Genomic DNA, 24,806 nt, shown 5'->3' with positions numbered 1-24,806 from the left:
AGTGTTACAACAAGGGGAAGAGATTGAATATACTATTGGGAAGCTGAAAGAACCCAAAAGTGGAATTGCTGAACATGATTGGTGGGACCAGGAGAATAGTATGGTGATGTCCTGGCTCCTTGTAGCTATGGAACTTGAAGCGAGGAAAAAAATTATGTGGGCCAACACTGTTAGTGAGATATGGGAACAGGCAAAATCCACTTACTGTAAGTAGAAGCACTATTGCCAAGATTTATCAATTACAGGTAGAGTCCTTGACCTGTAAGCAAGGGGATTGTAGCTTGTCAACCTATTATTCATCCCTTACATTGGTGTGGGAGGAATTAGACCATTATCAAGCCATTGATTGGAAGCATGATGATGATGCTAAGGCATATAAGAAATTGTTCTCTCAACAACAGGTTTTTTCCTTCTTGTTGGGGCTAAACCCTATGTATGAATCCCTTAGAGTTCAGATTCTGGGGAGTGGTAGCCACCTTCAGTTTAAGAAGTGTATGCCTTGGTTCAATCAGAGGAAAGTAGGCAAAGTGTGATGATTACAATTGATGGGTGACAATACTATGAAGAAGGGTGATAATAGGAAGTATGATGATAAGGATAAATTGTGGGCACAAAAACCCCAAGATTAGAACAAGATGCAGGGACAAAAGAAATACAATGCAACTAATGTGGCAACCCTGGATTCTCAAACTAATAGTGTGCCTACCGGTACCACTTAAGAGCATCATGCTAGTTCTGACCCTAAGTAGGATATTATTAATTCCTTCCATAACCACCTGGAATCATGTGGTAGGGCCTTACGCCAGATGGACCGTGCAGCTGTAGTACTCCCTCTACTTCTTTTGTGTCTACATTAGGTAATGTTGCCGCAGCTTTCCATGTATCCACTCTTGCTCTTGATTCACCCTAGATTATTGACTCTGTGACCTCTAACCACATGACCGATAAGTCCAATTTTTTCTAGTCCTATAACCTTTTGTTTGGAAGGGATAAAGTGAGATTTGTTGTGTTATTTTCTTCCATCATAGGTCAGAGATCAATATCTCTTCTCCATGGCATTGCTCTTATTAATGTGCTGCATGTTTTGAAACTTCCTCTTAATTTGATTTCTATTAGTAGTATCACTAAGTACTTGAATCTTTTCTAGTTCTTGTGTTTTTTAGGATTTAACCTCTGAGAGGACAATTGGTAGAGGAAGCATGTTGGATGGTCTCTACATTCTTGAGAATAAGGCTGGTTTCTCGGCATCGACATCAAGGTCATGTAGTTAGTTGAGTCAACCCAATAAGAGTTAGGTGCTTTTTAGGCACAACCATCTGGGTCATTGTCCTTTGAGTTACTGAAGTTTTTGTTTCCTCTTTTATTTAAATTGTGTACAATGTCTAACTTTCAATGTCAAACTTGTTAGTTAAGCAAGCAATATAAAATATCTTTTTCTTCAAGTAATAAAATATTACATTTTCCTTTTCATTTGTGCATTCCGATGTTTGGGGGCCTACTACTATACTATCTGAGGGTGGCTATAGAAGCTTTATTAGTTTGATTGATGAATACTCTCACTATACTTGGATATTTCCTATGCACTTTAGAGATGAGGTTCCAAAAATTGTAAAGGATTTTCAGCTGATGATGTTCACTTAGTTCCATGTTGAACTTTAGATATTCCAGTCAGACAACATGAAAGAATATTTCCATGGTGACCTCAATGAATTCTTTGCCACCCATGGATCTCTTCATTGTAGTTCGTGTGCTAAAACATCACAATAGAACGGTGTTGTCGAAAGGAAGAATAGACACCTCCTTGAAGTGGCTTGTGGCCTGATTTTACGCATGAATGTACCTAAGCGATTTTGGATGGATGTTGTGCTTGTTGCTGCCTATGTGGTCAATCTTATGCCCTCTAGAGTGTTGAATTATGAGGCCCCCACCAATTCTTGTTTCGACGGGCCCCTTGTTCTCCATTCCTATGCGAGTCTTCGGTTGTTAGGTTTTTGTTCATGATTTGTCCTCCTCAAAACTGGATCGCCATTCTATTGTGTATTTTCCTCGGGTACCCTTCCTCTCAAAAGGGTTACGTTGCTTTGATCTAGTTACTCATAGGTATTTTGTTTCTATGGATGTATCATTTTTTTGAATATGAGTCCTTTTATCCTACTTCTCATTAGGGGAAGAGTTGTGTAGAGGAGAAGCAAGTCCGGCAGGTCCACCTTCCATCCTGGATCCTGTTCCTTTTTTGTCTTCTTGTGTAAACTTTGTTGATATCAACAATGTTCTAAAGATGTGGAATTTATAGATACTATGCCAGCCAACCCCAGGTTTCTGTGCTAAAGTTAGTGAAGACAAGGTGTGTAGGATGAAGAAGTCCCTATATGAATTGAAACAGTCTCCTAGGGCTTGGTTTAGTAGTTCAGTAGGTAGAGTTCAAACAGTGCCAATGTAATCACACTCTCTTTGTCAAGAGGTATCAACGATAGGTTGCAATGCTGATTAGATGACATTATCATTGCAGATAACTAGGATTTTGATATAGAAATTAAAGGAAATTTTGGCCACCCAATTTGAAATAAAAGATCTAGGAACCTTATGGTATTTCCTTGGAATTGAAGTTGCTTGCTCACAAAAGGGTATCTTTGTTTCTCAAAGGAAATGCATCTTGGATCTCTTACAAGACAGGTAAATTAGGTGCAAAGCCAGCATAAATATAGGGAAAGAATTTAGAATGTCTCTGGTTTCATTAAGGTTGTGTGCCAAGTTCCATGGTCTAGACCCAACCTTGTTGGTCGATCTTATAGCATTAATCTAACCAGCAATCACCATTAATGCATGGGACCGAGAAAAGTGAAATCTTTTAGCAACCCTTCATCTAGTTAATAATGTAACCATCTAGGATTTGACTGCATTGGCATCTCCAATGGAACCACTTAAGTACCATAAGGGAAACCCATTCACTCAGTTCAGACTCTTCTAATCCTGGATGAGCCAGGATTTCCAAAATAACTACTGTTAAAATGTAGTTTGATCTGGGCTGCAACTAATTGGAGGAAAATATGTCCTTTGATGAAGTACTTGAGCAGGTAAGGTTAAGGATTTCCACTAAATTCCTTTGAAGAGTAATGAGAGAGATACCTTTGAATCCCTGGGTCTCCAAAACTAGCAAGTTAACAAAGAAGAGAATCTAGCTCCTAATTGCTTTGAAGGAGAGTCACCTTTTCTTTCAAATACTTCGTTGTTAATCTCTTCCCAAACTTCCTATATGATGCCATGTGTCATTGGCTCATTGCCTTCCAATACTGCCTTGCTTGGCCCTAACCAATATATCTCCATGATGTAGCAGGTCCAAGATGATGCTAGGGGCTATCTATTCCAACCTTACTAGTGTAGAGAGGATGAGGGATAATATTGTAATTTTACCCTTATTTGGCTCTTTTGTATACTTCTTTGTACACTGCTGTACTTATCTATTCTTGTAAGGACAGAACTGTCCATCCACATATTAATATAAGTATAATTCTTTCTGAGCGTGTCAGACATAGAACACACCCACCAATTCGTGTGACTCTCTTGTTTTCTTTTTCTCTTTGACTGGCTCTGACATGGTATCAGAGCAGGTTGCTCTTTCATCATCTTCTTGCTTCTTTGTTACTCTTTGTTGGCAGTAATCTCATCCCTCTACTGAGATCTACTGCACTCTTCAATCAGTGGAAGTGTGTAGGGCTGTTTTGATCAACCCTACCTGTGGTTCAGACAGAGTTGCACAATCAGCAAGAGAGATCAAGGCCAAACTTCAGATCTGGTGTTGCCCAGATCTGATCTCCTGTACAAATCTCTCTTGCTTTGGTGAAGATTTGAAGGGGTTTTGATTCTCTCCCTTGGGAGGCTGCTACTTACAGTTTCCTTTTTTGGCAGTCATTTGTTTAAGTTTTAGTGGTTTCCAGTGATTATCTGACTTCTCCCTAAGGTATTCTTCTTGGATTTTGGTGATTATAGTAGAAGTTCAGGACTGTTATCAGTCTTGAACCCTAATGGATTTCAGGTTCGAAAATAAGAAGAAAGGTAAAGAGAAAAGAGGAGGAAGAGGGAGGAGAAGCAGTAGAACACAAGAGTTGAAAAGGAGGAGCAGAAGCTTAATGTTCTGCTGCCGCCACTTTAATTAATATTTATAGGTTATGCTCATTACATGAAAGGACAGATCTGCCCTTAGTCTTTACATAACAAATAGAGCAAAAAGAAGACTGAAATAAATAACAACTGAAACAACTAAATGACCAATAGCTAACCCTAGGAAGACTAGAACACCTTCCACCCTACGAACACAGTGGGACCGTAGCTGTGGGGCCCACATCAGTGTTCTCTACAAGATGCCAAGGCTTAGCAAAGTATTCCTTTGCATTATCAGATCTAAGAACTTTGATCTTGGCATCAAACTGGGTTAGGATCATTTGGTGAAAGTTTTGGGTCAGGGTGGGAACCTCATCTCGTGAACGCATAAGATAAACCCAAGAAAACCAGGTATGGTCATCAACAAATAACATAAAATATCTGTACCCACCCATGGAAGGAATGTGATATGGCCCCCAGACATCCGTATGCACAAGATCAAACAGACGATTGCTCCTTTTATTGCTCAACGAATAAGAGTGTCTGCAATGTTTAGCAAACTCACAGCTTTCACATTGCAACTGGGACAACTCAACAGACTCAAACAAATTAGGAAACAAACTCCTTAAGGACCGAAAAGACAAATGACCCAATCGGTTGTGCCAAAGCATAACCGAACTCACACTCTGGGAAACAAGTGACTTCTTATCCCCTGACTCTTTCCGACGAGAAGGTTACTGAGCAGTTCATGTGTTTGGTAATACTACTGATTGAAAGGAGGTTAGTATCAAGCTTAGGGACATGTAAGACAGAAGACAAGGAGATGGTATCCGATAGCTTGATGTCACCCTTGCCAGAAATGGGGACAAGAGAGCCATCAGCAATAGATACTTTATCCCTACCAGAAGATAAATGATAAGTGGTAAACAATGAAGGCAAGCTAGTCATATGGTCGTATGCACTTGAATCTATTACCCAACAGGGTTCAGTGGTACCTGGAGCTGAGGCATGGCAGGCTGAGGCTCGAGTACCTGAATTTACGGAAGCAAATGTGGCGGGGGCTAATGGTGATTGCGGTGGTTGAGCTGAGTTCCCAACTTCCCCTTCCAACTGTATAAGAGCAGCCTGAACTGCGGCTAAGGTCTCTAAGATTGTGCCTCTCGTGCCAGACGAGGATGCTGAATTAGTATGCACTGCCACATGAACGTTACCCTTCTTGCTTCTTAACTTTGCCGGGACCAAATAAGGATGTAGCTTCCAACATGTTTCTTTTGTGTGTTTGGGTTTCTTACAATGCCCACATACCACATAACTGCTGTTCCCAATACTGCCTTCTGCCTAATTCTTAAACTCCATTTCGGTCAAGAACCAGAAGTCTCAAAATTAGGGCTACTGCAATCAAAACCAGCACTTGGACTATCAACCACAATCACAAAATCAGTATAGAACCAATCTGTACTCACAGTAGATGTACATGAAACAGGTATAAAACTTATCTGAAATCAGTAACCACACATAACAGCAACAGTCCGAACTGTTTTCACCCCCTTAGAAGAGTTCGAAACCCCAAAAGAAAACTGAAAAAACAGTTTGAAGAACAATCTGATATGCTGAAGCCGAATTGGGGTTTTAATCAGTCCTAAAAGCAAATTCTCAGCCGTACACTCCAGACAGTACCATACAGATAAGGCTTGTAGTAGGGTTAATATGAAACCCTAAAACTGATCAATGTTGAGGAGAGAACTATTAGGGTTTGCCGCAGTATTAGATCACAAGGTTCAGTCCAGTACTAGGGTTTGCCGCAGGATTAAGACAAAACCCTAGAGAATAGAAAGATAAACCCTAGAGTGGTTTGGCCGCTCTTGCTAGATAGGTCCAACCTATCTTCTCTGATGATACTTCTCTCAGAAAATAAAAAACTTACAATAGGATGTTGTTCGCTGCCTTCCAGGGTTACCCGAACCCTAGCCTTCTCTGATTCTTCCTGATCACCAACTCGCTGCAACTGTGGCAATTCTTCAAACAGCTGCTAATCCTCTGGAGATCTCCAAGAACCAGTCAACGGACTCTACTTTCTCAGCTTCCAGCCTTAGATGGTTCTCATGTGGTCGGCTGGACTAGACTCACATGAGAAACCCTAGCTCTGATACCAAGTAGAAGTTTAGGACTGTTATCAGTCTTGAACCCTAATGGATTTCAGGTTCGAAAATAAGAAGAAATGTAAAGAGAAAAGAGGAGGAAGAGGGAGGAGAAGCAGTAGAACACAAGAGTTGAAAAGGAGGAGCAGAAGCTTAATGTTCTACCGCCGCCACTTTAATTAATATTTATAGGTTATGCTCATTACATGAAAGGACAGATCTGCCCTTAGTTTTTACATAACAAATAGAGCAAAAAGAAGACTGAAATAAATAACAACTGAAACAACTAAATGCCCAATAGCTAACCCTAGGAAGACTAGAACACCTTCAACCCTACGAACACAGTGGGACCGTAGTTGTGGGGCCCACATCAGTGTTCTCTACAATTATTATCAACTTCTCTATTGTCTTTTCGGTTTCTTTGCTGAATATGGGATCCAAAAGGAGTGACATCATCTCTGTGAAGTTTGGTGGAACAAACTATGCTCTCTGAAAATTCCATTTCCAATTTTTTATTGAAGGGAAGGGTATGTGGGGTTATCTGGATGGTACCACAACCATCCCTGATGTTATAGATGCTAAAGGGCTGAAACAATGGAAAATCAATAATGCCCAAATAGTTTCCTGGATATTGAGTTCAGTTACTGTTGATGTAGCTATTCCTAGAAGGGGCCTGAAAACTGCTAAGGAGATGTATGACTACCTTGAGAAGGTGTATCAGCAGTCAAATATGCCCCGACAATATCAAATTGAAATGGACATATTCTCATACACCCATAGGAGAGAAAAATATAGGAATATTATGCTAGTTTTGTTGATTTGTGGACATAATATGAGCTTGTTCATCTTGGGGCCACAACTACTGATTGTTGTCTGAAAACTATGAAAAAGCATTTTGATCAAAGGAAGATTATGCATTTTCTTATGCATCTTAGACCTGATATGAGTTGATAAGGTCCAACATACTCAGTAGGGAAAATGTGCTTGATCTGGACACCATATTGGGTGAATTTTTAAGGGAGGAAACTAGACAGTACACAGTCCTTGACAACAAGAAAGAACATGGGCATGATACGGTGTTTCTAGCCACCAAGCCAAAATGCAAAAAGAACTTTTCCAAGGTTCAGTGCTATGAGTGTAAGGAGTTTGGACACGTGGCCTCTCACTGTAAGAAAATGAATTTTTGTGCCAATTGCAAATAACAGGGCCATATTATTACTGAATGCCCCACTTGACCTCCCAAGAAGGGTCAACACAAGGCACTTAAGACAGTTGCAGAGTCTTCGTTTGCTATTACTGTCTCCTCCACTTCAGATTCAAAGGGGGAATCTTTTGGTACTTTGACTAAGGAGAAGATACGACAACTTATGTCTTTAGCTATTACATCGACTAGGAGGGTTTTCTCTCTTTAGTTCGACAGATTTCTCCTTTCTCCTCCTCTCTATCTCTGAACAAAACTTGTCTGAACCATCAAAATATGGTATCAAAGTGATAAATATGAAAAAGGAAGGCTGTGATGTCAAAGTTTCTGGACCTGCAATCTCTCCTCTTCTTATTTTCTCCTTTTTTCTAGGCTACGATCTGGGTTACACCAAGTAGAAGGCTGTGGCAACCTTTTCGGTGATTCTAGGACTGCTGCAATCTCCATTACAGGTGTTAGGAAGGTGCGGCAGCCTTAGGTTGGTGATTCTAAGATTGCTGTCACCATGAGTAACAGCCCTAGTGTTTGTGTGGTTGTGTGTATGGTGGTTCAGACCCTCTACTGAGCAGTTTCAAGAGGGTTTTCTTCCTTGTTTGTTGCAGCTATGGTGGTTGGCTATTAATAGTGGTGTGAGGATTTTTTTGAAGGAGATGGAATGGATCTGAGTGTCTGAATGGTCGTATTTTTTTTTATGGTGGCTGGTTGAAAGAGTGTCGTGAGGTGATGTGTAGATTGCAACAGTGTTGACTTAACAGCAGAAATGTTTTTTTTTGGTTGGTTGATAATTCATAAGTAGGAAGAGAAATTGATAGTTTACCTGTTTTGAGAACACCATGGCAGCAACTGGAGATGGTGGTAATGATCAGAAATCTAGTGTGATGATCCCCTTAGACTACTTAGATGTGCAGATGACATCAATTAAACTTAATGGTAAAAATTACGTGCCATGGGCCAAGTCAGTGGAGGTTTTTCTCAAGGCCAAGAGAAAGGTGAAACATGTGAAGGAGGATAAACCATCAACTGAATCTCCAGGGTTTGATGATTGGGAACAAGAGGATGCCCAAATCATGACATGGTTATGAAATAGTATGAAACCCAAGATAAGTGCAAACTTTATGTTCTTAGATACAACCAAGGAAATATGGGAACATGCAAAGAAACTTTATTCTAGACAAGACAATACTACAAGAGTATATCAGCTTTATCAGGAGTACTTTAATTTATGGCAAGGAAATCAAACCCTTGAAGAGTACTATGCCAGTATGAGGAACCTCAGTTATGAACTTAATGTCTATCACCCCTCACTTTAGATGTCAAAATTCAGCAACAACAACGGGAGCAACTTGATGTAAATAGGTTTTTAGTAGGGCTGAAATCAGAATATGAATCAGTTAGAGCACAAATATTGGGGGGTTTTACTCTTCCTACACTTGAGAACGTATTTGCTTGGCTTCGTAGGATTTCCCTAGGACCCACAGAGAGTACCACAACTTTTGACAGATTAGTGTTTGTTGTAGCGAGAGGAGGTGGGCGTGGAAATAGAGGGGGTGGACATGCATTTCGAGGAGGCCATGGTAGTCCCATGTTTGGTCGTGGTAGTGGAAGTGGTGGAGGTCGTGACTCAAGGGGAGGTTGTGGTAGAGGAAGAGGGCACACTACTAGGAAGTGTACACATTGTGGCAGGGGAGGACATTCAATTAATTTCTGTTATGATCTACATGGCCCACTTTCCACATGGGCTAACCATGCAGTTGCTGGTAGCGGTGATGTGAATGATAATCAATAGACAAATCAAATACATTCTACATCTACATCTACTTTCAGGAAGGAGATGATGAGTGTACCACGAGATGAGTATGAGAGGTTCCTTCAAGCCACTTCACAACAAAACACTGCTACCCTTGCTCATTTAGGTATGACTTGTTTGGCATCCAAATCTTCTCATTGGATCATTGATTCTAGAGCCTCTGATCACATGACCGAGACGCCAGGTGTGTTATCTTCCCTCTTTGAAGCTTCCACATCCCAAACCATTACCTTAGCCAATGGTTCATCTTCTCCCATTTGTGGTGTTGGTAATGTTGATACCACATCTCTTTCTTTATCCTATGTTCTATATGTGCCCAAATTTATATTCAACCTTTTGTCTGTTAGTAAATTAATTAAGGCCCTTCATTGTTCTATCACTTTTTACCTTTCATCTTGTGTTTTTCAGGATCTCAAGACGGGGAAGAAGATTGGTGGAGGGCATGAAGCCGGTGAATTGTATTATCTTGATGGTGGTGGATCTTCAGTTGCACTTCAGACTTCCCTAACTCCTCTCCAATGGAATTGTTAGCTAGGACATCCATCTCTTAAAACTCTCAAGATACTAGTTCCTTCTTTGAGTCATTTGTCTTCTTTGCAGTGTGAATCATGTCAGTATGGGAAACACCGCTGGGTTTCCTTTAGTCCTAGGGTCGATGGTCGTATGTTGTGTCCTTTTGCTTTAGTCCATTCAGATGTTTGGGGTCCAATCAGAATTGAGTCCTATAATGGTTACAAGTATTTTGTCATTTTCATTGATGATTGTTCAAGGATGACATGGATTTATTTAACAAAAGAAAGAAATAAATTGTTTTCTATTTTTCAAAAATTCCATGCTGAAATACATACTCAATTTGGTGTTCCAATAAAAATTCTTCGTCCAGATAACGACAGAGAATACTTTCTTACTTCCTTTCAACAATATTTGGAACAACATGGCATCATTCATCAGACTTCGTGTGCATCCACCCCTTAACAAAATGGGGTGGTTGAACGAAAGAACCGCCATCTTCTTGAGATTGCTCGGTCTATCCTTCATCATATGAATGTTCCTAAGCATTTTTGGAGTGATGCAGTGCTCATAGCTTGTTTCCTCATTAATCGAATGCCCTCATCCATCCTTCATGGTCGGTTTCCCTTTTCTATTTTGTTCCCCACTTTATCTCCATTTCTCTTAACTCCTTGGGTCTTTGGGTGTGTGTTCTTTGTTCACAATCTGGGCACTGGTTTAGACAAGTTGGACCCATGTTCTATTAAGTGTATTTCTTGGCTATTCTCGGACCTAGAAAAGGTATAAGTGTTACAATCCTATCACTCGGAAGTCATTTGTCTATCCTGATGTCACTTTTTTTGAGTCCGTGCCGTTCTTCTCAGGTCCTAATGTCCCAACCTCTTCACCATTGATCCCCTTTCCTCTTCCCGTTGGTGATTCCAATCCAGTTGTTCCTATTATGCTTGAGCCTTCACCTCTTCCAATGCAAATTCCTACTGAACGACCACCGATCCGGTATGTGTATACTCGTCGACAGACACCGACACCTCCTCCATCTTCTACCTCATCTACGGATCCTGTAGTTGCTCCTATTCCAGAGCTGCCTACCTCTTCTGACCTAGATCTTCCCATTGTGTTGCGGAAAGGTAAATGTAGTTGTACCTTACATCCCATATCCAATTATGTTTTTGTTTCTCATCTTTCCACTTCACATCGCTAGTTTGTTTCTTTGTTGTCCTCTATATCTATACCCAAGGATGTCCAGGAGGCTCTTACTTCAACGTGGTGACATCAAGCACTGGAGAGGGAACTCTCTGCTCTTCAACACAATCACATGTGGGAGCTCACCACTCTTTCTCCAGGTAAGCATGTTGTAGGTTGTAAATGGGTGTATACTGTTAAATATTTACCAGATGGTAGTGTGGAACAATTGAAAGTCTGATTGGTTGCTAAGGGTTACTCTTAATTGTATAGGGTGGATTATATGGAGATCTTCTCTCTTGTTGCTAAGATTGGTTCAGTTCGTGTCTTTATTTCCTTGGCATTTATGTATGATTGGCCTTTGTTTCAACTTGACATTCAAATGCCTTCATAAATGGTGGTCTTTTGGAGGAGGTTTACATGGAGCAGCCACTAGAGTTTGTTGCTCAGTGGGAGGATGGTAAAGTGTGTAGACTCAAAAAAGGCAATTTATGGGCTGAAACGGTCTCCTCGTGCTTGGTTTGGGAAGTTCAATGAAGTGGTGATAGATTTCGGAGCGAAACAATGTCATGTTGATCACTCAGTATTCAACTATGATTCTGAAGCCGGAAATATTTTATTAGTGGTTTATGTGGATGATATAGTCATAATTGGTAGTGACAGACTACGGATTAACAGGCTAAAGGCCTTCTTGCAAGACCATTTCCAAACAAAAGCTCTTGGGAAGTTGAAGTATTTCTTGGGTATAGAAGTTGCCAGGTCAAAACAAGGTATAAATTTGTGCCAAAGAAAATATGTTCTTGATCTGTTGGAAGAAACAGGGTTAGGTGCTAAACTAGCTGAAACACCCATGGAACCAAATGCTAAGTTGAGCAGTGATTAGGTGAAATGTTTGGTGATCCTGGATGATATAGACGGTTAGTGGGGAAGCTGAACTACCTAACCATTACTAGACCAAACATCTCCTTTTCCGTTAGTGTGGTGAGCCAATTTATGCAAAATCCCTGAATACCTCATTGGGATGTAGTTCTTAGAATTGTACGGTACTTGAAGGGAGCTCCAGGTCGTGGGTTGTTGTACAAGTTAGGAGGAAGTCTTGAGATAGTCGGATATACAAATGCAGATTGAGCAGGCTTGGTGTCTGACAAGAGATCCACGACAGGGTATTGCATGTTTCTTGGAGGAAATTTGGTGACATGGAAAAGTAAGAAGCAAAATTTTATGGCGAGGAGTAGTGCTGAAGCTGAATGCAGGGCCATGGCACATACCACATGTGAACTAGTATGGTTGAAAAATCTTCTACAAGAAGTTGGATTCTCAATGAGCAAACCTGTGAGATTGTACTATGATAACCAAGTTGCAATCCACATCTCCTCTAACCCAGTTTTTCATGAGAGGATGAAACATATAGAGGTTGATTGCCATTTTGTAAGGGAGAAAGTCCTTACTGGAGAGATAAGCACAGAGCATGTTAGTTCGGGTGATCAATGGGCAGACTTGTCCACAAAAGGTTTGAGTTCAGGGAAAGTGAACTATATATCTAACAAGATGGGATTGTATGACATATATTCTCCAGCTTGAGGGGGAGTGTTAGAGTTGGTCGAGTAGGAGTAACTTAGTCTTTTTTAGTTTACTTTAAGTGGTGACTTGGCAATACTATTTTATTTTAAATTTCTTGTCCCATACTTAAGTAGGGGCATATTTGACTTTGTATGCTTAATTAGTATAATAAAAGGTTATGGTCGACAAGGAGGGTTTGCACTCTCTAGTTCGACAAATTTCTCCTTTCTCCTCCTCTCCTTCTTCTTCTTCTTCTTCTTCTTCTTCTTCTTCTTCTTCTCTATCTTTGAATAGAACTTGTTTGAACCATCAAAACAGTAACTTGGTTTTGTTTTCTTGTGATGGTTGTGTTATACAGGACCAGCACACTGGGAAGTGAAGGGGAAGGGGCATAGGCTTGGGAGGCTGTTTGCTCTTGAGTTTGAGAAGAAATTTTCATCCCCGGCTTCTTGTCTTCTTTCTACTACTAGTGATGTTTTACATTCTCATTGTAATAATGTGTGGCATTTATGGTATAGACGTTTAGGCTACACACATGCTAAGAACTTGGATAATTTATTTTCTTCTCGTTGCTTAGCTATTGTTATTTCTGTTTCTAAGAATATTGATAAGTCTTGCATAACTTATGGTCTTAGTAAAAGTCATATTTTACCTTTTCCATCTTCTTCTGTGCATGATAGTGTTCCTTTTCAAGTAATACATAATGTTTGGTCATCTCTTCTAGACTTGGATACAGATATTTTGTTTTATTTATTGATGATTGCGCTAGATATACTTGGGTTTACTTTCTCCGGAAGAAACCAGAAGTTCTTTCCACCTTTCAGAATTTTCATACCATGGTAATGACCAATATAATACCACCATTCGTATTCTACATTTTAACTTAGGGGGAGAATATTTTGATGGCGAAAATGGAGAGTTTCAAACCTATTTAAAGAAACATGGTATTTTATCCCAAAGGTCTTTCCTAGGAACTCTTCAATAAAATGGAGTTGTTGAACACAAGAACCAACACATCTTGAGTATGGTGAGATCCCTTTTACTTGACTCCCATGTTCCTATTACCTTTTGGGTGGAGGTGGCCAGCACTGCTGACTGCTGTGTATCCCATTAACATCATTCCATCTTCAGTCTTTGGTAATCAATCACCATTCATTGTCACTTTTACGTTCCCCAAACTACTCTACACTCCACGTTTTTGGTTGCATTTGTTTTGTGCATCTCCCTCCCCGTGAGCACAATAAGCTCACTACCCATTCAGCTATGTGTGCCTTTATGGGTACAATTTAGAACATGAAGGCTTTCTATGTTATGATCCTAAAGGTTGTCGTCTTCGTATATCTCGAAATGTTATCTTTCTTGAGAATCTGTCCTTCTTTGAACATGTTGTTAAATTACCTACACCATCTTTTTTATTTTGCATAACTTTGCTATTGTAGGTGATTCTGAGTCTCCAGTCTTGCCTATTCAAGTCTACCTCAAGAAGTATCCAGCTGCACCAACGCCTATGCCTCCACTTAATTGACTCCTGTGCCTGCTCCTCTGTCATGCTCAGACCCTATTCCATCCACATCTACTTCTCATGTAAATGATCCTTCACCTCCTACTCCCACTCCTTTTACGATGTTCTTCCAGAGTTTCTCGTCCTCTTGACCGCTATGGATTTTCTGCTATCCATAGCTCCCTTTCTACTACTTTGTCTTCCATAGATATCCCAAAGTCTTACCGGTAGGTTGTAGCAATTGGGCATTAGAAAGCTATAATGGACTTGGAAATTCATGCCCTATTGGAAAATGATACTTGGGAGCTTGTTTCTCCTCCAGCAGATGCCTTCATTATTGGTAGTCGTTGGGTATACTCAGTCAAGCTGAATTCTGATGGCAATTTGGATAGATATAAAGCTCGCCTTGTTGCTCAAGGGTACAAACAAGAACATGGCATTGACAATGAGGAAATGTTTGCACCGGTGGCTAAGATGACAACTGTTCGACTTATTCTTGCCATCACTGCTATTAAGCAATGGATTGTTCATCAAATGGATGTAAAGAATGCCTTTCTTCATGGGCATCTCCGTGAGACGGTGTATATGAAACCTCCTCTACAGGGGTTATTATTGAAGTAGGAATTCAGAAAAGCTCCTCAGATGATTCCTTCTTTATTCTCAAACATCCCCAGGGAGTGACTCCTCTATTAGTGTATGCTGACGATATACTTATTACTGGTGATGACTTGGAAGGGATCACTCAATTGAAGCAGCTTCTTAGTCAATTCTTCAAAATGAAGGATCTTGGTCCAGTAACCTACTTTCTTGGTCTTAAGATCACCCGAAGTGATTGATGATATTTTGGTAATCAGCACAAGTATGCTAGTGACTTGATTAAGATGGCCAATCTCTCTGACTTGAAGCAAGCTGATACCCCATTGGAACTCAACCTAAAGCATAGTAAGGATGATGGACAACTTCTTCATGATTCTACATTATATTGTTAGCTTGTTGGAAGCCTTATTTACCTCACCATGACTCGGCCAGACATATCCTATGCTGTGCAGGTAGTCAGCTAGTTTGTATCAGCTCATCGACAACCTTATTTCTCTGCTGTCCTTCGGATTATCAGATGTGTTAGAGGAACCTTGTCTCATGGACTTTTCCTCTCATCTTCTTCATCTCCTTAGTTGATTGCTTATGCTGATTGGGGTGGCTGCCTTGACACCAGATGGTCAACCACTGGATGGTGTGTTTTCTTAGGTGATTCCCTCATCTCTTGGAAGTGCAAGAAGCAAAAAACAGTCTCCAAATCATCTACTGAAGCCAAATATCGTGCCATGTCTTCTATTTGTACTGACCTTGTCTGGCTTAAAGCCCTTCTTCATGATTTGACCATTGATCACTCAGCTCCCATTCCTTTATTTGTTGACAACATGAGTGCAATCAAGATCGCCTCAAATCCAGTCTTTCATGAATGGATTAAGCACATAGAGGTGGATTGTCGTTTCATTCGAGATCTTCTCACTATTGGCCACATCACACTTCCTCATGTGTCATCCGATCTTCAGTTGGTCGATCTCTTCACCAAGGCTATGGCTCGCACTAGACACAATTTCCTTGTGGACAAACTGATGCTCTTGCCTAAGCATCAGTTTGAGGGGGGGAGTGTAGAGAGGATGAGGGCTAATATTGTAATTTTACCTTTATTTGGCTCTTTTGTATACTTCTTTGTACACTTCTGTACTTATCTATTCTTGTAAGGACAGAACTGTCCATCCACATATTAATATAAATATAATTCTTTCTGGGCGTGTCAGACATAGAACACACCAAGCAATTCATCTGACTCTCTTGTTTTCTTCTTCTCTTCGACTGGAACTGACAACTAGACCCAAAAAGAAGGACCAACATTTTCTTGTTTCCAAAAATGCATAAGATGCGGAGCTGTCTGATGTAGGCCTTGTCCAATTCCCCAAGACCCAATCTGGATGGAAAAGTCCGGCTATCTATTTTAGGCTTTGTGCCTTCACTTTTAGGATCAATCCCCTCACTTGAGGCCAGTATTCCTCGTAGTCCTGTCCATTTTGGGCCTGGTCTTCGAATCAGAATGAAAGATGTAAGGAGTGAATCTTCTAAGAATGTGCTATAAGATATTTTGTTCTTTTTTATTGCCATTTTAGGTAGAAAGTATGGCTAGAGCTTCTTATTTCTTTATAAATAGTTGTATTCCCATTCTTTTTGGAGTTAGTGAAGAATGTTTTTCATGAAGTTAGTTTTCTGGAATAGGAGGGGTTTTGAGAGGTTGTTATTTCTTTACTCAGGTCATTTGGGATTTGGGGATTCTGTTAAGGCAGAACTACTATCTGCATTAGGAGTGCAATTTGCAAATCAGTTGGGTGTGGAGCAACTCTTTATTGAAGGAGATTCCAAGGTGGTGGTGAGGTGGTTGAAGAACCCTGAGGATGTTGTGTGGTGCTATAAGAATGAAATCAAGAAATTTAAGTGGTTGACAAGGAATATGTCTGTAACAATACAGTGGGTGGGGTGATCAGCGAATGCTTTGCTGATGGCTTAGCCAAGCAAGGGGCAAATAGGGAAGTTGTATTTTGGGCTCAGCTGTAATGTGTTTTTAGTGTCTTTGTAATCTGTTGGGAGAGGCTGCAGATTGCGCCTCTTGAAGGGCTGGTGTATCAGTTTCAAGTTCTGAATTAATAAATTTTTTTACCCATAAAAAAAGTTAGTTTTCTGCAATGGTGAGGTTCTTAGCAAGGGTGGTGGGAGCCTCTTTCAGATGGGGAAAAGGAACAACAAACGGTTTGGCAGATACGTTAGCCAAGCAAGGGACTAATAGGGAGCAATTTTTCTGGCAATGGACCAGGGGGCAGGTCAGATGTTTGCTAATGGGTTGGCAGATGCAGTAGCAAAACAAGGAATTACTATAAATCAGCAACTTTGGGGAGTTTTCTCCAAATGACTGTACATAGTTTGTAAAAGAAGGGTTAGGTGGAAATGCTAGCCTAGAATCTAGTGTGTTAGGTGCTTTTTCATTGTAAATCATTTTTTATTCATATCCGATAAAGCTTTACAGTTACCAATAAAAAACACATTAATCGCTCTCCCCCTCCTTTTCTTTCTCTTTTGCTGCTTTGTACATGAGAAAACACACTCTAGGAGGTAAAAAATGAAAATGAAGCCAACGTTTTTTTTTTCTTTCCAGGAGACTCATAAATATTACCATTAGATGCAATGATTGAAAAAAAAAACGATTTGTTGTGAAGGAAACAAGAGTCTTATGTCAGGTCTAGAAGGAGATGCACATAAGCCTTATCAAGAGTTTTGACAAAGAATGCTACTTCTTCTATCTCAACATTCCTAAGTATATTTTTAAGGAGTAAGTTCCAAAAAGGCTATTTTGTTAATAGATGCAAATTAAAAAATATTGGCTTCCATATTGGCTAGATGCTGAAATAACCATGGGAAAGAGTATTAAGTGTATAGAGGCACTTTCGGGGTGTCAGATTATTCTTTTTTGGAAGGAAGCTCAACCTTTAGAGAGAGAGAGAGAGAGAGAGTCTCAATGTGAATGGGCTGATGTAAATTTTGGTTGGTAATACAATACATTACTTCTCAAAAAAAGATGGGATTTGGAGAATACCTTTCTAAGGGTATTGTAGAGAAAACTAGTTCAAATTGAAGTTCTCACCTGTTTATCTTTATTCCATATTTGCTTCTGAGAACAGATAGGCCAAAGACTCATTGCTTTGGTGGGAATCTCCATACTAACTTGGTCAAAAGAGCAGTATTTCTTTGATAGTTGAGCAACACTAGAAAATCCCAGTACATCTTCCTTCTTTGGCTTACAAATCTCTTTCCAATTGACTGAGTAGTTTCTCTTTTCTCCTCCATCTCATAAGACATTCCTGTACAATGTTGCAAAATCTTATGATTTACAATACGATTCATGATCCCAAGGGTCTTGATTTGAATCCTTTTCTGCAAAATCTTACAATTTTTGTTTGAATCGTACTATTTGATTCATAAATCTTACAATTTACATGACTCTTGTGATTCACTACTAGGGGTGATTATTTCAGCCCTGGCTGGCCCGGAAATTCTAGACTTGGCCTAGGTTTTGTGTTCAGGCCTGGCCCAAGCCTGGTCCCACAAATTTTTAGGGCTGGGCCTGTGCCCAATACTTCAGCCCCGGCCTGCATATGTTTATATGTATGTCATATATACATAAGTTATATGTTTATGTATATGTTGTTTTATGTTATGTTTTATTATATAATTATATAAATGTTATAATATGACACCTATAATACATATTTCATATAATATTTTGTATTATATAATATAAAATAAATTTTATACATATATCATATGCATATAATATAAAATATTATATATTTAATGTATTTTAGACAAAAGTTCTAGGCTCAGCCCAACCCGGGCCCAAGCTATATCATGGGTGAAAAGCCTATCCTGGCCCATGATCACCCTTATTCACTACAGTTCAAATAAATTCAATTAAGAATTAGTTCTCTACTTTGTCATTTTTTTTGTTTATAGTTACTTTTGTCATAGGAGACTTGTTTTAAAGCCCTTACTAAAATATGATTTATGTTATTGAAGAAAAGACATAAATTTAGTTTCTATCATATGTAGGTTAAAGAGCCATTGTACGTGGATTATGACTTTCAAGTCAAACTTGATTTTATCATCTTAGGCTTTTATTGCACAAGTGGTAAATTCTATTGTTTTAGGTACATATATGGTAGATATGGATTAAAATGTGGTAAAATCAATTTCCTATATATATTGTTTCTTTTAGTATATCTATGTTTAATTTTTGACAAGTTTGTGAAAAATAGAAATAATCATACAGTTTATAATACGATTCACAATTCGATTCAACTCAACTTTCTCTACGATTTATGTTATGATTACAATATTCAAAACATTGTTCCTGTGGAACACATGCAACATGCTTTGCACATTGTCATTGAAAGTTTAGCCAACATTTGGGATTTCACAACTGTAAATTTTCTTTGCATTGTTTCTTTTTCCTTATTGAACATATACTTTAGAACCTTACTGTGAGAATATGTATTTTTGTGCAGGTTGTTAGCTCCGTTAAATGGCTTGAAGACGAGTTGGAACTCAATGCTCTTCACAATCCTGGCAGTCGTCGAGGTAGTGGTAATGAAAAAGCTGCTATAGTCCAAAGAACTGCTCTTTCTGCTGCTTTAGGCGGGCGAGTTGACATTGCGTCAATGAGCACTATTTCAGGTGTGAAAATCTCTAACAATTTACAAAAGAAACAAACAATTGATGTCTTATGTTATTCTAGTAATTCTTTAAAAGTAATCTAATAAATTATCTTAGCTTTTGACTGCCTTTCTGAAACCCCAAGATTTCTGAAACAAGGTTGCCTGATGAGGTTTCTCACTGCACTTATTTTGGTTTTGATATCTGCTCCCTGTTTTGTGTAATTTTTTTACAGGTGTTAAGGCAACCTATCTACTTGCTGTTGCCTTTCTGGAGATAATTCGCTTCAGCAGCAATGGTGGAGTCTTAAATGGTCAGACTAGTTTGAGTGCTTCTAGAAGTGCATTTGGCTGTGTGTTTGAATACCTCAAAACTCCAAATCTAACACAAGCAGTTTCTCAGTGCTTGACTGCAATTGTTCACAGGGCTTTTGAAACAGCTGTGTCATGGCTGGTACTTTTTTTCCCTTGACCGAGGCAGGCTACTTTAAGTGTGCCCGTCTAGTTTGCTGATTTGTTGTCATATTTTATCTGTTTCCTGAAGTTCTTATTGTAGATAGAATATACTCCTGTGCAAAGAATAAACTTCAAATGATTAATGATTTTATTAGTTCCTGTCCTTGACTTACAACTTTTCTTTTGGATTGTTAACAGTTGTAACTTCATTGATTATTGAAAAAGAACGCTATTGTACAGAGATTTTGTTGAACTAGAAATAAACTATCCAACTCCAAGGTACATCACTGTGGAATATTTCTCTTACACAGTTGTGCACTATTCAACCCTAATTTTGCCATTGAGTCGGCCGTGTTGTTTGTTATTCTTTGTACCTAATTGAAATTTGCCATAAGTTCTGTAGGTAGTTGCCTTATATCTCTAGTGACATGTCTGTAGATCCAAGAAGCCTGCTTGTTTCCTCAACCAACCTACTACCACTTTGTAATCTCCTTTCAGTATCAGATTTTTGAAATTGAGTGTGTTTTTGCCAGTCTCAAACCCTGTAATACTGCCAGCACCTATGCTTTGGTGGAGTTCCCAATTCCTGCAGGTCTCACATAGATTGCAACAACCTCCCTACTGCTGTTCCTGAAGACCCCACCAATATCAGAATTGCCTGGGTTGCCCATTCTGCATCCATTAAAGTTTAAGTTGACATTGTTATTAGATGGCAGTTGCCATTCCAGTATCATATTCTGACTAGTATTAGAAGAATTATCAACCTGCTTGCACTCTCTCAAGACATCATCTGTGGATAAGGTCTAAACACATCCAAATGCACCACCTTAATGGAGATATTTTCTATTGCCACCTCCACTTCTCTTGCCTTTTCCTTGAATATTCTTGCATTTTGTTCCTTCCATGGTGGCTAAATAATTGCTTCTCTTGTACATCTCCACATTATCTTTCCCCTTCTCTTGGGTAAGGGGAGGAAAGATGGCCTGAGTATTTCCAATTCTCTTGGAGGTGCACACTAGAAACCGAAAAAAAAGAAGGAACCTTTCCCAAACAAAGGAAGGAAAAGCGCAGGAGATTAATAGATGGTAAGTAGATTCCTTGCTTGCATGACAAAAAAAAACACATCTGGTGATAGGCAAGAACTAGGTCTCCTCTTGTGTAGTGCCACACAAGTATTGATTTTTCAGGTGGTATGCCTCCCAAGAAAAAAAACCTAATTTTTGATGGAATAGGTCCAAGCCAAATAGACTTCACCTGAAATGACTTCTTTTGGTACTCATGTACTCTTGGTAAAAGCATATTGAAGATTGAATCTTGTCACTACCTTTGTGTATCATTGGTTCATACTGTGTATTCTTGCTATAAGAATCAGAAAACTTTGATTATGTGCACTTAATTATGTTTATCTCTTTACTTAAAAGTTTTAAGTTGTAGGTTTTGAAAGGACCTCTTCCTTTGTTCTTGAGCAAGAAACTATCCCTGTTACTATGAACCTCTAACGGTGTAGGTTAGTGTTTTTTATCAATACTCCACATGATCTTTCCTTGCCTCTGGAAACTTACCAAGCTGTGCACATTTATTCCAACTTAATCCTTGAAATTCCTTATTCAAAAATCAGAACAAAACAGTTGGAGGTTGGGTATCGTCTGCATACATGCACTAATACCCCCATTTATGCATATATTCCGGAAATAATGTGCAGAAATAGATTTTACCAAGCATTTGCAGGTCATTACTGGTTCAATGAGTAATTTCTGAGTCTGGTAATTTTTTTTTGATTTATTATTTAATTGAACTGAGTAGTGTACTTCTAGAAATATATTGACTTTATAATCCCTATTTGTCAATATGATGATTGATAGGTTACTTTAAATGTTGGGGGCTTTCTACATATTGGTTTTGTCTGATCCTTGTAATTGGGTGTCCAGGAGGATAGAATTTCAGATACTGGCAATGAAGCTGAATTAAGGGACTCTACTCTTTCTGCTCATGCCTGCTTTCTCATAAAAAGCATGTCACAGAGGGAGGAAAACGTACGGGACATCTCTGTTAGTTTGTTGGTTCAACTTAGAGATAAGTTTCCACAGGTAAAACTATGCTTCTAATGCTTTACTCTTGTGCATATTACTTCTAGGAAAAAGTTAGTTGTATGTCTGAACAAATGGATTTATCTACATGCAGATTTTGTGGAACTCTTCATGTCTGGATTCTCTGCTATTCTCGGTTAATACTGATTTGTCTTCTTCCCTTGTGAATGATCCGGCCTGGGTAGCTACAGTTCGTTCTTTGTATCAAAGGATTGTTCGGGAGTGGATTACAAATTCACTGTCATATGCACCATGCACTAGTCAGGGTCTTCTACAGGTTTTCTTACAAGCTTATATATACTTCATGAGGGAAATCATTATAGAATTATGAAGTTGCTCAGCTTATCTCTATTATGATTGTTATTTAACTCTTTTAAAGCTAACATTATATGCCAACTTTTCGGGCATATTTCATATCATTTTCCTACAGTCTAAAACACTTTTACTTAATTTCTTTTTCTATTGTCATAGGTTACTATTTTATTTGTTGTAATAGTCATAGGTGTACCTTTATTTGCTAGGTCTTTATCTGGTGTGTTTTCAGAAGTTTGTGGACAATAAAGATGCAAATATTGAAAATTCTCTTTTAGCGTCAGTTTCACACTAAAACGTCAGTTTGTCTGATGTCTATCTCAAATCACATTTTTGTCCATACATATAACATAGTGTCTTTATTCTTTAGGGGGAATGTCTCAATGGATGCTCAATGCCACCATTAACAAATGACTCTTCATTGGAATGCCGATCCAACTTCCATGCATATGTTTTGTTCCATTTCTTTTTTATTGTCTCTAACATTTTATTTCTTGTAATAGCCCCACTGATGGTTTCTTTATGTGGAAATTCTCAGGCTAATATAACAATTTGTAGTTGAGGATTCTCTTCACACTATATGCTACTTGTGCATGAAGCAAACATTCTTGGTAAATGTGTCACTGAGGTGCAAAAATTTCTGTTCCTTGTCAGTTGTCAAGATGTAGTAATGACAGTGAACAGGGCCTATTGTGACTTGTCAAGGCCTTGTGGTGGACTGTTATTCATGCTGATGATCTTTGGTTGTGGCTGAAGGGGCACAATTTTGACAGTGTTTGGAGTAGAGATTTCTGAGCAGCCATCTGGCACCACATGCTGGGCAGTATCCAATTCATGGACCTCATGCAAGGGCAGCATCCTTTTCCTAGAAATCCCGTATTAGTCACTTATGAAGGTTGGGGTGAGAGTGGCCTCCTGGTTATCAAACTAATGGAATCAGATCATCTTTCAAAGTAACCAGGACTTGGGGGCTAATGTATGGCTCATGTTGGTGACATGTCGATCAATTTTAAGAGCAACTTCCTCTCTCCCTTATCTATTTTCTAATGAGCTTTGTCTTTCAACATAGCCTTTTGCTCTCCCTTCACCCTGGGCAATATGACCAAACTGCTTGCCTTCTATTTGGATTGTCACCAGAATCTCACTATGAGCTCTGGTTCAATAATGGTGTGTTTTGTATAGGTTTTCCTACCTTTTTTTTTTTTGAGAAAAGGTTAACCAAATTTCATTAAAAGAAGCAAAGAGTACATGAGCAGATGTACTACAAAGGGAAACAATCCCAAACAGCTAAGAAAAAGATTACTGGGGAGCCTATTGATATACAGATTTTCTAATCTTGCTCCAATTTTAGCTAATCCATTTGCAATGCGATTCAGTTCCCTTGGGTTCCACAACAAGTTTGCATTTAGGTCTTACAAGGAATCTCTTGCCTCTGCCAGATAATGACTCAACCTCCAAGGACTCCCCTCCTTGTCCTTAGTCACTTAATGGTATTAGCTGTATTTCCTACGATAGATAAATTCTGAATGCCCAATCTTTTTATTATTCTGATTCCAGTGAGAGCAGCCATCACTTCAGCCTCAGTTGAGTCAGCATAGCTGATTGGGCCACTGAAGACCCAGTAGATATTACCCAGTTCATCCCTCAAAATGCCCCCAATTCCAGCTATACTAGGATTGCCTGCAGCACTTCCGTCAAAGTTTAAAGTCATCCCTCCTCCGTTAAGTGGTACAGGCTGTCTCTGGATTGATTAAGGGTAGATAGGAAGGAACATAATTGTTTGGATATTTCTGCTAAGTTCATTGAGAGAGAGAGAGTCCTTGGAACAACTCTGAATTAGCAGCCCAGAGATTACAATGAAAGGAGATATCTGAGATTAACTCTTCAAGAGATCTGATTTTGTTGTCAAATACATGCTTGTTTCTTTCCTCCCAAACTCCCTACAGAATTGCATGTAGCACCTCTTTTACTCAGGCATGAGCCTTTCCACTGATGAAGAAATTCCTGAATATGCTCTGGAAAAACCCAATTATAAACAGCCAGGTTTAAGAAGTGACACCAAATCTTTTGAGTGAATTTTCTGTGGATAAGTAGATGATCAGCTGATTCACCTTCTCTAAGGCAACAAACAGGCATGAGGAGAAATATGAGATCTTCCCAAACTTTTTTTTCAGAAGAAGGTCACAGGTATTTATTCTCTGTAGGTATGCTTCTCAAACAATGAAACAAACTCTTGATGGAATGTGACTACACCAAATCTTCTTAAAAGGGAAAGAAGAGTTTTGTTCACCTGCAGTTAGAGCCTTGAACATAGACTTGGAAGAAAAATCACCATTTGGGTGGAGGGTCCACATTCGGGTGTCAGTGGAAAGAGGAGACAGTTGAATCTTGATCTAATGAGAGATTGAAGAGTCTAGGGAAAGAGGCTGCTAGGGTGGTGTTCTCCCACCAGAGGTCTTTCTATAATTTTATTTTAGTGCTATTTCCCACTTTAAATCTAATAAAAGGAAGGAAAACGAATATGAAGAGACTATACCTTTCCAAGGATTTGAAGTCTTTGCCCGGTTCAAATGAAGATTGCTATCCCACCCATTTGCACTTGTTCCATATTTGCTGGAGATGACAGCTGCCCCAAGAGCATTGAACTCGATAGGGAATCTCCAAAGCCATTTGCTTAGAAGAGAGGTATTTTTCTCTTT

General features: G+C 39.2%; 1 protein-coding gene across 5 annotated transcripts in view; it reads left to right on the top strand.

The window, feature by feature from the left end:
• The window catches only part of LOC104608021 (phosphatidylinositol 4-kinase alpha 1-like), a 139,209-nt gene that overhangs the window by 9,702 nt on the left and 104,701 nt on the right, over positions 1-24,806 (top strand). For all 5 annotated transcript variants that reach the window (XR_016085420.1, XR_737043.3, XM_088902939.1 and 2 more), the window contains exons 8-11: positions 19,106-19,274; positions 19,489-19,706; positions 21,637-21,795; positions 21,890-22,072. Coding sequence is in view for 3 of the 5 variants with exons in the window: in XM_088902939.1 (XP_088759065.1) it covers positions 19,106-19,274; positions 19,489-19,706; positions 21,637-21,795; positions 21,890-22,072 (729 nt within the window). In the remaining 2 variants the exon portion in view is untranslated. The remainder of the gene's footprint in view (positions 1-19,105; positions 19,275-19,488; positions 19,707-21,636; positions 21,796-21,889; positions 22,073-24,806) is intronic.

The sequence above is a fragment of the Nelumbo nucifera genome, chromosome 4 (genome assembly GCF_055504915.1).
Source record: "Nelumbo nucifera cultivar China Antique chromosome 4, China Antique-T2T, whole genome shotgun sequence".
NCBI classification, from domain to species: Eukaryota; Viridiplantae; Streptophyta; class Magnoliopsida; order Proteales; family Nelumbonaceae; genus Nelumbo; species Nelumbo nucifera.
The sequence above is the reverse complement of the archived record's forward strand: the minus strand, read 5'-3'. Positions and strand labels throughout refer to the sequence as shown.